Source organism: Notamacropus eugenii, chromosome 2 (genome assembly GCF_028372415.1).
Source record: "Notamacropus eugenii isolate mMacEug1 chromosome 2, mMacEug1.pri_v2, whole genome shotgun sequence".
Lineage (NCBI taxonomy): Eukaryota > Metazoa > Chordata > Mammalia > Diprotodontia > Macropodidae > Notamacropus > Notamacropus eugenii.
This window is the reverse complement of record NC_092873.1, coordinates 433,700,943-433,714,081: the sequence shown is the minus strand read 5'-3', so window position 1 is coordinate 433,714,081 and position 13,139 is coordinate 433,700,943. Positions and strand designations below refer to the sequence as shown.

At 41.4% G+C, this 13,139-nt stretch overlaps 1 protein-coding gene across 2 annotated transcripts in view; it reads right to left on the bottom strand.

The window, feature by feature from the left end:
• NUCKS1 (nuclear casein kinase and cyclin dependent kinase substrate 1) overlaps window positions 1-12,217 on the bottom strand; it is a 32,549-nt gene extending 20,332 nt beyond the window's left edge. Inside the window, exon 1 of one of the 2 annotated variants that reach the window (XM_072648035.1) lies at window positions 11,929-12,217. In XM_072648035.1, coding sequence (XP_072504136.1) covers window positions 11,929-11,945 — 17 coding nt within the window. In that variant the 5' untranslated portion in view covers window positions 11,946-12,217. The remainder of the gene's footprint in view (window positions 1-11,928) is intronic. The other variant, XM_072648036.1, reaches the window with a different exon arrangement.
• Between the last annotated feature and the right edge of the window lie 922 nt (window positions 12,218-13,139).

The window sequence follows — 13,139 nt, the reverse complement described above, 5'->3', positions numbered from 1 at the left end:
CTATCAATCAATGAGATTCTGTATTTTATCATGCCCCTTCTGCATATTTGGGTACCAAAACTTATAAAAACAAGGTCCTAAGCATTAGGGGCATTTCAGATCATGAGGAAGATCTGAGATCCACTTTGTTAGGGGGCATCATGGACCCTTTAATAAAGTGCCATTGGCTCAGAGGTCTTAGTTTCTTTTATTGCAGGTTGGATAATTTTAAACTCCACATTTAAACTCCATGTAAATTAAAACAACTCTGAAGTACCACTTCACACCTATCAGAGTAGCTAATATGACAGAAAAGGAAAAAGATGATGATGGAAGGAATGCAGAAAAATTGGGACACTAATGCACTGGTTGGTGGAGATGTGAACTGATGAGAACAACTTGCAACTATACTCAAAGGACTATAAAACTCTGCATACCTTTTGACCCAGCAATACCGCTACTAGGTCTGTACCCCAAAGAGATCAAAGAAAAAGGACCTATATATACACAAAAACTATTTATAGCAGCTCAGGTGGTAAAAAAACTGGAAACAGAAGAAATCCATCAATTGGAGAATGGCTGAACAAGTTGTATGAAATGATCAGATTGATTCTGTCTTTTAAAAATTGATCCTAAATTCCAAAAGACTCATGATGGACAATGCTATACACATCCAGAGAAAGAACTATGGAGTCTGAATGCAGATCAAAGCTTAATATTTTTTGGTGGGCTTTTTTCTTTCTCATTGGTTTTCCCCTTTGGTTCTAATTCTTCTTTACATCATGATTAATGTCAAAATATGTCTGATATGACTGTATATGTATAGCCTTATATCAGACTGCACTCTGTCATGGGGGGAGAAAATTTAGAACTAAAATCTTATAGAAATGAATGCTGAAAACTAAAAATAAATAAAAAATGATCCTATTCATAACCAAATGATTTCATCTGTTACTGCCTAAGTCATGGTTCTTTGTCTCTTAACAATTCAGAAATTCAAATGGCTTGTAATAAGTTTAGAAATCCAGTTCTCTTACTAATCACTGTTCTCAAGGAAATCTGTTATCATTGAGGGATGTGGGTAAAGACCACAAAGTCTTTACACCACCAGGTTTCCTTTCAAGGATGTCTAATTCGTTATTCCAAAATAATCTGGTCCACTATCTCTTTGTAAGTAGATTAAAACACCGAACATTTATTTCTTAGTCACAGGATGAAAGGAAGGGGTTGTTGATAGCTTCTCATTCCCAATCACACTGTCCCCCATGCCACAGATCTCTTAACAAATCACAGTGATTTAGGCATTCATGATGTTGAGCTCTTTTAACCAATCATAACTTGTTCCCAGCCTACGATGTTCTGTTCTGTACCTCCTTAAAACTATAAAAGAGAGATGTTTCCCTCATTTGAAGTCTTAGCTTTGCTAAGGAAGCTGAGATCCTATTTACTGGTAGATTCGTATTTTACTCATAAATTTATTGTGCTTGGAACTTTGTGCCTCAGTCTACCTTTAACTGCTACATGTGGTATATGATTTATAACAGCTCTTTTTTGTGGTGGCAAAGAATTGGAAACTGAGGGGATGTCCATTAATTGGGGAATGACTGAACAAGTTGTGGGATATGATTGTACTAGAACACTATGTAAGCAGTGATGAGCAGGATGGTTTCAGAAAAACTGGAGACTTATATGAACTAATGCAAAGTGAAGTGAGCAGAATCAGGAGAACATTGTATACACTAACAGCAATATTGTATTATGATCAACTGTGAATGACTTAGCTATTCTCAGCAATGCAATGATCCAATACAATTCCAAAGGATTTATGAGATGAAAAATGCTATCTACCCCAAGAGGAAGAACTGATGGAATCTGGAGGCAGACTGAAACATACTGCTTTACTTTATTTTGTCTTAGGATTTTTTGGGGATCTGTTCTCTTTCGTAACATGGTAACATGGAAATGTTTTGCATGACTGTACATGTATAATCTATATCAAACTGCTTGCCTTCTCCTAGATGGAGGAGGGAATTTGGAACTCAAAATTTAAAAACAATGTTAAAAATTGTTTTTACATATATATAATTGAAACAAAAATAAATGGGGAAAAAAACCTCCATATTTGACCCTTACATATCATGAACTCAAGATCCTTCACCATCCTGGTTGCCCCCTCTCTGGACACTCTCTAACCTATAAATGTAACTTTTCAAACAACACAATATTTCAAATGAGGTCTGGTTAGTACATAAAGTGGGGTTATAATCACCTTTTTCTTGAAAATTATAATTCTCATGTCAAATCACCCTGCTGACTCATAAACAACTTGTATTCCCGCATACCTCTGCGTTGTGTAGTCCTGCAGAATTTTAGCCCTTGGGATAGGTATAGATCCTACCTATCTTTCCTCTGGACCCTCTCAAATCTGGGCTGCAGGTCAAAAGATTTTAAGGCTTTCCTCTCCTTTTCAGAAATATTAGGAAGAAGTGATCGCTTCTATACTTAGCTAACCTGATCCTCAGAAGGACAGTCTGCTGCCAGATCACAGTCAAAACTTTTCCCAACATCTTCAAGCCCTGTAGAGCTTGACTTCCATAGCAAGCATTTGCAAATCCTGAACCAACTCTCTTCCATTATAAGGCATCTCCAAAATCACTTATCTATTGGAGAATGTTACACCCTAAGTATGAAAACTACCACATAAGAAATAAAAACAGGTTGCGTAATAAGAGAAGGATCCTTGTAACATACTCCAAAGATTTCCAACATAGAGGCCAAAAGACAGAAGCATTCAAAAACTTCAGTTCTGTTCTACCAAGTTAGAACTATAAGGCTACTATTTCAGATTCACTTGCATCATTTTAAAGGAGCAGAAAAATAATTTAACTATATAGCATTTTATTTTTAGCAGAGCCAAAATCATAAATTCTCAGCTATTCCCAGTTAAATTTTAAGACAGAAAGTCCCTGAGGAAAAAAACAAACCACGAAGTGATAAAATGGATAAAAGACATTAAACATTAAATCTGTTTAGTAATTTCCAGTACCAAAGATAATTTCTACATTACAAACTAAATTTATGTGCAAGAGAATTTCTCACTCACTATATCAGCTTATGCACTAGCTCTGCTTATTAGAATGTAAACACCTTGAAAGCAGGAGCTGTCTTTACTCTTGAATTTATATTCCTTTGTACTTGGCACATCCTAAAGGCTTAATAAAATACTTATTTATTCATTCATAATATCCTCTTATAGCCAAATATTATCTACCTGGAATTATTCAGTAAATCTTTCCTTAAAATCCACAGCAGATCCCTCTTACCTTGTTCTTGCAAGCAAAAGAAATAAAAGCCTTTTAAGGCAAAAGTCAGAAGATGTGAACTAAAAAGTTGGAGAAGTCCATTTTTAACCTGGAGCCTTTGAGATTAGTCTAACCCCTTCATTTTAAAGGAGAGTAAATGACAGCCAAGAAAAAGTCCAGTTCAGACTTCTTTCATACATGTGATAACAATGCAGTTGCCTCCTACCAATATAGTAGATGTCTAGGAATGAGGGGAGAAAAAGGAGAATAAAGGCCTGGAGAGCAGCACCAGTAAAGCTATTCAGTGATGATTTGTGCTATAAACTCACATGGTATTAGCCATACCTATAGCATATTTAAATACAAATATGAAACTATCTACTCAAACCACACACACAATGAATTCCTGGATCCTCCATACCTTTATCCTTCTCCATTAGGTCAGACAAAAGAGACATGACCATAGTTACAGCTTGAGCTTGAACATAAACCACCTATCTAGAAAACCCCTGGATGAAATAACTTCACTTGCTAACTTTTCAGAGTTGTCCCACACCATCTCTGGTTTTCGTTCTTCAAATATTTCAAACTTGGGAAGGGTGAAATCAAAGAATACACATTAAACACACACACACACACACACACACACACACTCTCACTCACTCTCTCCCTCTCTCTCTCTCTGTATTATTTGTTGGTTGGATTTCTGATGTATCCTTCACCAATTCCTTCAGCTGCAAGTATCTTATTTCACCAGAATTATGTGAGAGGGAAAACACATCTAAAAAGACATTTACAAAGCATTTTGGTTTTGCCAGTGCATCTATATGTTGTCTGGGACCACTGATGTATTTCACAAAAAGGATGTCCGCCTCTCCTCTCAATTTTCTTTTTTAAACATAAGTCATAACAACTCTATACAATCTGAATAGTGGAAGTCCCTAGGTTATTATGTGTACTAAATAATGCTGCGAACCTAACATTTATATTGGATGCTTTCACATTTAATTGTTTAACAAATGCACTTAAAGTACATCAGAAAAATGTAAGAATATCCAAAAAATATCCAACATCATTAAAAGAAGCATAGGCTCTTAGAAGCACATCAAGTAAGCAAGGGATAATTTTCAATTTCTGAATATGAAATTGGGGAACAGAAGGGAAAAATAAAGAGTGGTCTTTAACTTGTTTTGACATTTTTCAAGTTCAGTTTACAATCCCTATAGCTCTGTACCAATTTGGATATGCTATTCCTACAGCTATGTAAACACTGCCTCTTTTATAAGATATAGCTTATTTCCAAGGCAATCATTTCCCGAACTTCTTATATCATTTCCCCTAAGTCACACTAAAACTTTACTTCACAATGCTGCAGCAAAAGTTTAAGTATCTGACAGCTAGAATATGCTAGGCACTGATGAGAATGGACTTGTTACCTTCTCAAAGGAAAAGACCTGATGTAATCATAGGTTATTTAGCAAAGTAAAATAAAAACCAGCAAAGGATTTGGTTAAGCTGCTTTCAACCCTAGTTCTAAACACTATAAAGTCATTACTACCAAAAAGAGGATTGAACTAGATGATCTCTAAGGTCCAACTCTGAACCTTGATCCTGGATACGTACAAAAGAAATGTTAAGTATGATTGCAGTTTTTCAAATGAACTTCGGGAAGCAAAGAGGTGATCTGAGCACACCCAATTAAAAAAATATCTGGAATCAAGGACAATCAAAGCTTTTAGACATGTGTTTCTTTCTACATGCTACTTCTATAGTTTTTCAGGAATGCTAATGTTTATAGTAGAATATTGTTGGGGCCATAGCAGTCATGTGACTTCTGGTGATCATATCTGATATATGAGGCAGTGAGGTCTAATTTCTAAAAATGTAAGGCATGTTTTTTTCCTTCTCTTCCCTGAAATATTAAGTTACGTTTTGTTTGCTGGGTGATGGGGGGAGATTATATTCAGAAATGAAGGTGATGTAAAAACAAACTTATCAATAAAAAAAGGAACATTTTTCTAAGAGTGAAGGCAGAATATGAGAAATTCAGAGAAACATGGGAAGACTTGTATGAAATGAAAAGAGAAGAAAGCTGACTCAGAACAGTATACCCAATGAATAAATGAAAACATTAAGATGCATTAGACATCAGATAATGAACAATGTCTAAACTTTGTTCTAAGAAAAATAATTATGAAGCCAATACTTTTAGGTAAGAGTTTTTGGACTATATTTGGCTTAACTGTTTGTTCTTCGCTGTAAAGGAGTGTGGGATATTGGCAAATGACAGAGGTATAAAATATCAAAAACATCAAACATAAAAAGGTGAACCCAAGAGTGAAAAAAGAGGCACTATCATTTATTTTTACAGATAAGCAGGAGCACACTATATAGTCCAGATTCTTTTAAACTTAGCCTACTATAAAGAGAACAGACTTCAGATACATCATTTTCCTGCTCAAGAATGCTTCTGTAGCTTGAGACAGTCTCTATGATAAAATACACAATTCCTTGACTTGGAATGTATAATAAACCCTACCTTGGTATGTTTGTTCTACAACAATCCTCTTCACATAGCCTGTTACTGCCCAAATGGTTAGCTTACTCACTGTCCCCTCAAAACTCTTACCCCATGCCTTTGCGCAGGCTGTTCTCTTACATGCCTTGAATATACTCCTTTACCTCCACCAGTGCCACCCATTATTTTCCTGATATTATTAATGCCTTCTCCCTCTCCTCAAATTATCTTATTTTTCTTCTTAAATACATACATGTCATATGTAGTCACATTAACACATACCTCAAAGAAGAATGGAAGCTCCTTGGAAATGGGGACTATTGCTCACTTTGTCTTTGTCTTTGTATCTCCACTGCCTGGCACAACTGTTAAGTTGTTCTACCTAAAACTACAGGCTCTTGGACATTTTGAATTGGATTGTCAAAGTAGTCACACCTGAAACTGAATATAATATCTCCCCCCAATCCCAACCCTTTTCTCTTCCTAACTTCTATCACTGTTGAGGGTGCAGCTATGCTCCCAATTATACACTCAGAAACTAAAACTAAATTAGGTGTCAACGTGGTTCTGTCTCTCAATCACTCACACACACACACACTCACTCAACTCTCTCTCTCTCTCTCTGTGCCCATACAAACTGCTGGCAAGTCTTGCTGATTCTCTTTTTCAACCCTTCTACAACCCTGGTGTAGGACATCATTTCCGGGCTCTGTGCATTTTCACTGACTTCTCCCCTAGTCTGGAATCTTCTCCCTCATTACAACCTCCTGGCTTCCCTGAAGTCTTCATTAAAATTACACCTTTTTGCAAAAAGCCTTTCCCAGTCCCCCTTAATGCATCTCATGCATATTAGCAGACACACCCCACATAAAATTATCCCTCCATTTTCTGATCATGGATCCTATGTTAAAGCATGTTTGGGAGGGGGGAATCACATCAAGGGTGGTTATGTAATGGACATGTAGAGAAGATGGTGACCTAAGGGAGAACAGACCAATCTCTCTCCTGCTGGGAGGGTCTGTCTTGAACTAACGGTATATAGCTCATCCCACTTCTGTATCCAGTGGTCTTCCATCCTAAGGGGATGGGGAGGCTAAACTCACTTTTGGTCAAAAGTGTTCAATTCCTCTAAACTCTGCTGCAATAAAATTTCCTTGATACTTTATTAGTGTCAAGCATGCCTCTAACACTACCTATATTGCATCCACCTCACAAAATTAAGGAGCTTAAATGAGATAAAACATCTATGATCTTTTGCAAACATTAAAAATGCTATATAAATTGCATTTATTATTTGGATTTTGCACCCTCAAACATTAAATATAAGTCATTAATTCTAATGTTCAAAGCCTAACTACTTTCATTCCAGTGAGGCACATTTTCCTCAGGTCTCTTACTTTCTCTCTTCCTAATATTTTCCTATGTCTTCTAGGAACCTCTTGGCTCTCTTCCCTCAAAACACTACTGAAAAAAATGCCAAGCCAAACTTTTTTTTAATAACAAGCATGACATGGTAAATTAGAATAAAAACATTAAAGCTGCCCACAGTTCAAGAAGACCATCTACATCAACTTCCTCAATTTACATCTGAAGGAACTGAGGGCATAGGATAGTTAAGTAGAAGAGCCAGGATTAGAACTTGAATCACAAAATGCTTAAACACCTCCTGAAAACATAATATTAAAAAATAAGTTGAATAAATTAAACAAAGCATTTATGTATAAAATGGGCCAGGTTTTCCTAAACTATTTTTTTGTTAGAGCCTACGTATAAAGTATGTATTCAATACTGATAATAGCTCATCAAAATACAGTTTAAGTAATATCAGCTGGCCTCTCTTAATTCCTCATCAAGTAGCACTCGACATCTGTGTCAACTGCAAGTATTACCTTCAAAAAATTATTTTCCTCTTCTCACAATGAAAAAAACAAGGAAATTAAAAATTAAGATTGAACATGCCTTATTTGCACTGCATTTCAATTACATAGAAATTACAAAATGTTGTAACATTAACTTGCCCTTTGGATTCTTTAAAATTTTAAAAATTACTACTTTGGGTGAAGTAGTGCTCAAGGGATAAAATGCCTGTTTCTTAACGATCAGAACATGACCTTGAATGACTAGAATTTTTTTTTTGAACAAGTTCTATATGAATAAAATTTGCATTTAAATGATAGTAGGGTTCAAGGGATTTCTCTTTTTGTATGTCAATTGTTTTTAAGGGAAAGAATGATGATGGGGGAGAAAAATGTAAGTATGAGGAAACAATCTACTCCCCATTTATTAAATAACCTTGGTATGAATCTTTCAAATAACCTCTAATATGTAGAATTATACTGGAGTGTTAGAGTGTCACTCACATCTGGAGAGAAATACCTATAGAACATGTTATTGCGAATGTTCGACAACATAAATTCCATTACAGTACTGTAAATTTGCCAGCTTCAGCAAACTTCCCTCTTTCCTTCGGCCTTCACTCAGAGATAGTTTCTAAAGCTTGTTCCTTGATTAGGAAGAATATGTTGCATTTTAATTTTAGATTTCAGATATGTCCTAACCAAAATTCTTGCTGTTGACTGGAGCAATTAAGAATCTGAAGGAAGTTTTTAATTATTTTCCTAAAAGTCATATACAAAACAAGGGTAAAATATGGTAAAGTCAGTAATTTCTAAATTGTTTCAAAAACTGAATTTCAAAATTTTAAATTTAAGCCAGAGGATGGCAAAAACTCCCTTATAACCTTAAGCTCTCAGGTCCAAGAGGAACAGCTGAAACTACCAAGTCTCACAGACTTGTGATGATGTGCTACAAAGAAAAGGACAAACAGGTTTATTGGTATTCCTTTAACAGGGAGCTCTGTCACTGCAGAGAACACCACACTGAGAGTCCTAAAGACCAAGATTCTTCTAATCCAAGCAAATCATGGAACTCTTCTACCTCAGCACCCTTATTTGTTAAAACAGAGATTAATACCACTTCTATCTCACAAGGTTTTGGTGAGGGTGAAATCAGATAATGCATTTAAACCGGAAAGAATTTTTTAAAATGTTACAACAAACAACAATTATTATCAATTCTTTGAAGCAGAACGGGAAAAGGATCACATTGAAAAACCTGGATTCTGGTCCAAATTCTACCACCAACCAGCTCTGTGACTACAAGCAATTCCACAGCCTCTGGGCTTCAGTCTCCTCTAATGTAAGGTGAGGGAATTAGTCTAGAAGAGTCTGCTGATTCTATATCCTGCAACTGAATGCAAGAAAAAGGCACTTAAAAATGCTCATGGGGTGCTGTACATGCTAGGTGCTACAAAAGGACAGAACCTAAAACACTAGTTTTTGTGAGGTACTCAGCCTTCTCAAAGACCTTATTGATTAACAGCATTAACAGCTACAGTAACATTCTCTCCCTTTCCAAACCCCCAAGCATCCAGAAGAGTCAATTCCAATAAAGTAGTTTCTACCAAAGTACTTTGAGGTAGCTAGATGGTTCTGTGGATAGAAGGCTGGGCCTGGAGTTAGGAAAACCTGAGTTTAAATGTGGCCTTAAACACATACTAGCTGTATGATCCTGGGCATGTCACTTAACCTCTATTTGCCTTTCACTGGAGAAAAAAACCATTCCAGTATCCCTGCCAAGAAAAACATGGACAAAGCCCCACAAGATCACAAAGAGTTGGACATGACTAAACAACAACTTTCTACCAACAATCACTGAATACACTGCAAGTCAGAGTAAACATTATTACATTTCTGATTTTCTATTTTATTTAACATTAACAGGGAAGCTAAGGAATTAGTAAGACTTAAGGTCTAAACGAAAGTCATAAATATACAGAATTTTTTACTCCATACCATAGTGAAAATACTATTAAAATTTCAACAAAGGGGAGAAAACCACTAATTCCATTATTATCTAGCTTTGCAACACTTAGCCACAAAAACAGATTGATTTTCACCTAATGAGAACAAAGTTGTCAATGCTGTTCATTGATGAACAAAACTAGACTTATCTATTTGCACTCTAGCTAATTATACCTTAAGAGGAAAAGACTCCTTTGTGAGGGGCAAGACTGTTTTTTGGGGAAATAAAAATCAAGGAATACTCTACCTCTCAGTTTGATATTGGTTATAACTTCTAGACATTTACTGGGGAAAACAACAACACAACACCCCGAAGTACTGAGTCCTAAGCCTCTAAATGCTTCTTTATTAATTTTTGAATTTATAAATTTTCAGGTGAGACACTAAAAAAATCCAACTGACAACATAAACAAGCTTGTTAAAAGTTCAGCTAAATAAAGAAGGTAAAAATTAGTTACATCTCTATAATGCACAATGAAAAACTGATGCAGGTATCACCTATACCTAGAGAAATTTGATGTTTAAGCTGGGCTCCGTATATTTCCCCTCATGTGATGGAAGCAAAATCCAACTTCTTGAACAATAAAGTTCTGCTCTGGTTCCAATATCTAAATTTGGGAGAATAAACTCAGGCAGGTAAGAATAAGAAATGGTCACTAAAAGCATAATTAAGTTACTTAGGAATACAAAATTTAAAATTCATAAGCAAATAATGATCATTTGGAGCTTCCAGGACATAATAAAATACATAACCCAGCTAAAACAAACATTAGCTGTTCTAAGATCCTGTTTGATTCAGATTATCAAAAATATCTTGCATTTGACAGTAGGCAGGAGAGCCAATTTGGTAGGAAGTGCATTTCAGTTTTCTTCACCAGGAATCTGTGACAGCGCATCAGCATCAAGGAAGAGGGAAAGAGAGGAGGGTCTAGGGAGTAAAGAGAAGAGCACGGATGAACGTACGTCATTAACTTCCTCTCCCACCCTCCACTGTCACTCAAAACTAAAGTCTAAAAATATACCTTACCATTTTGTGGAAACGATGGTGACTAGGAAGCAGGGGGCCAGCCATGACTCGAATGGGACCCAAGAAGCGGTAGTGTCTACAGAAAGCTCGTTCCCGTCGCCAGCTGAGTGGAGAAGGGCTCTCCCCGGCAAATTTAGGGTCAGAGACCACAGGCAGCAGGGCAGACCCGGCCCTCCCAACACCAGTCCGCACTTAGAACGTCATCTCTCCCACGAGGCCACGCCCCCTCCCACGGAGGCCCACGCTCCGCTGACGAGGGTCGACGAGGCCATTCCACCATCTACCGGACCACAGAAAACTTGCCGGAATCCTGGGGTCGCGTGGGGCCTGATGGGCTCCCCAGCTACTCGGGGAAAAGGGGCGGGGCCGATGCCGACACGTGCTCTCCCCAGGGGAGGGGGAGGGGAGGAGCGGAGGGAGGGGAGACGGGGGCGCGGCTCGGGCAACGCCTCCCTCCGCCCACAAGCTGGAGGCCGAGACTAAGGGCACGGCCCAGGGAAGGGGCCGTCTCTGGCCGCGCCTCCCGCTCCCGCCCCCGCCCCCACGCGGGGGGCGGGGCCCCCGAGCAAGCTCGGAGGAGCGGGGAGCAAGCCAAGGCGACGCCCCCACGGAAGACGACGAAGCCCCCCACTCCACGACGGGGGCGGAAAGAGGGCGGAAAGGGACTCCACCGGTCCCACTCACGCCCTCTCCGGCCACTCCGGGATCCAGGCACGGGGGCAGCGACCCAAGGGGGAGGGGCCTGGTGGGGGAGCTGGCTTCCGATTCCCGCCCCCCGCCCCCACCCTGTCCCCAACCCCCTCGGGGCTCCGCACTCCGAGCAATTCATCCCACTCGGCAGCGGCGGCGGCGACGCTCGCTCGCGCAAAAGAGCCCCCGCCCCTCCAAGCCGCAGAAGAGACGACCCGCGCCGCGCGAGACTGGGGCGGGAGGGGTAGGTGCGGGTGACGCGCGTGCGCGCCGCCGCCTCTCCCCGCCCCCCCGCAGGCAACGCCGCGCGCCAGCCAGCAAGGGGCCCCCGCCCCTCCCCCACGCAGAAGCGCGCGCCAGCCCGGAGAGAAGCGGCGGCGGCGCGCAAGAAAGCGACCCAGCTCTAACCCGCAAGATACCCCCCTTATATATATTTATATATATATGTTTATGTCCCCGCCCCAAGTCCTGCCACCCCCTCCTCCTCTTCCGTAGCCCACCAACCCTCCGCACCCTGGCTTCCACAACGGCCTCTCCCTTCGCACTGACCTGACGGGCCGGGACATGTTCGCAGCCGAAACCGGACCTTCAGCGAAGCCGAGACCAGGCCCCCCCCCCCCACCCCGCGCGCTGGGCGCCCCTCCCCCCCCGGAGCTGCTTCGGCCGCCGAGGCCCGGGCCGCTAGCTTCTCAGGCTCCGCCGCTATTGGATCCAGGCCCCCGGGATCTGCCGAGCCCCCCGCTCCCCCGTCTCTTCAAAATGGATGAATCAAACCAGCCGAAAATGCGCCAAAGCCGCCGTGCAACCTACCCCGCTAGGCCTCCCTTGCCCCGCCCCCTGCCCTCCCACCCATTGGCGGCACCCACCCGGGGCGCCTCGCCTGTTGGCCTGTTTGAATCATCACGGTGCCTTGACACCGCCCATCCTCCCCTATAGGCTCCGCCCCTCCCGAGGGGAGGAGGGAATCCTGTTTCCCGAAGTTACTGTGAGAGCGCACGGCCGCAAAACAAAAATGGACGCCGCCTGGCCCCGGGCCCCACTCGCGAGCGGCAGATTCGCCTTAAGCCGTGCCCTGGAACCACTGAGGAAGGGAATTGACGTGGCATTCACGGTGATCTACTGTCAGATCAATTGGAGCTCATTTCTTGTCTGCTTCCGTGGTCCCGACGCTCTCCAAGGCCTAAGTCCTGCGAGAGGGCCGGCAGATTCGTCACCGAGGGGCTGGTTCGGAATTGGAGGGAAATTTCTATAGGTTCAAAGAAATTGACCTTAAATACACAAGCCCCTCCCCCGACTCGAGCCCCACCCCCCGGAGACCCACAGCTCTCCTGGAGCCGCAGGGACCTCATCCCGGGGAGAAGCCGTTCCCGCCCCGCATTAGGGCCTCTCCAGAATCCCTGCTCCTCAGGCTCCCGACGTTGGCTCGGGCCGGGCCGGGGGCGCTCGGGACTCCCCAGCCGCACGCCGACATCTCTAGGAAAGCCCTCCAGGACCAGGGTCAGCTGTCGTTTGAGTGCTCATTACAAGTCCACACGCTGAGCCGGGCGGATCGCGTTGAGTTATGGCCCTAGGGACTGGGGGCTTGGATTGGCGCAAGTGACTTGTCCAGGGTCACACATTCAGACGATGTATGTCATCAGAGAGACTTCAGCCCAGGGCCTCCACTCCGAGAATGAAGCAGTTCCTGCCTTTAGGAATATTAAATTAGAATATTTTAAAAAATTATTCATCCTTCATATCTATTCAAAGTTATTCATGGA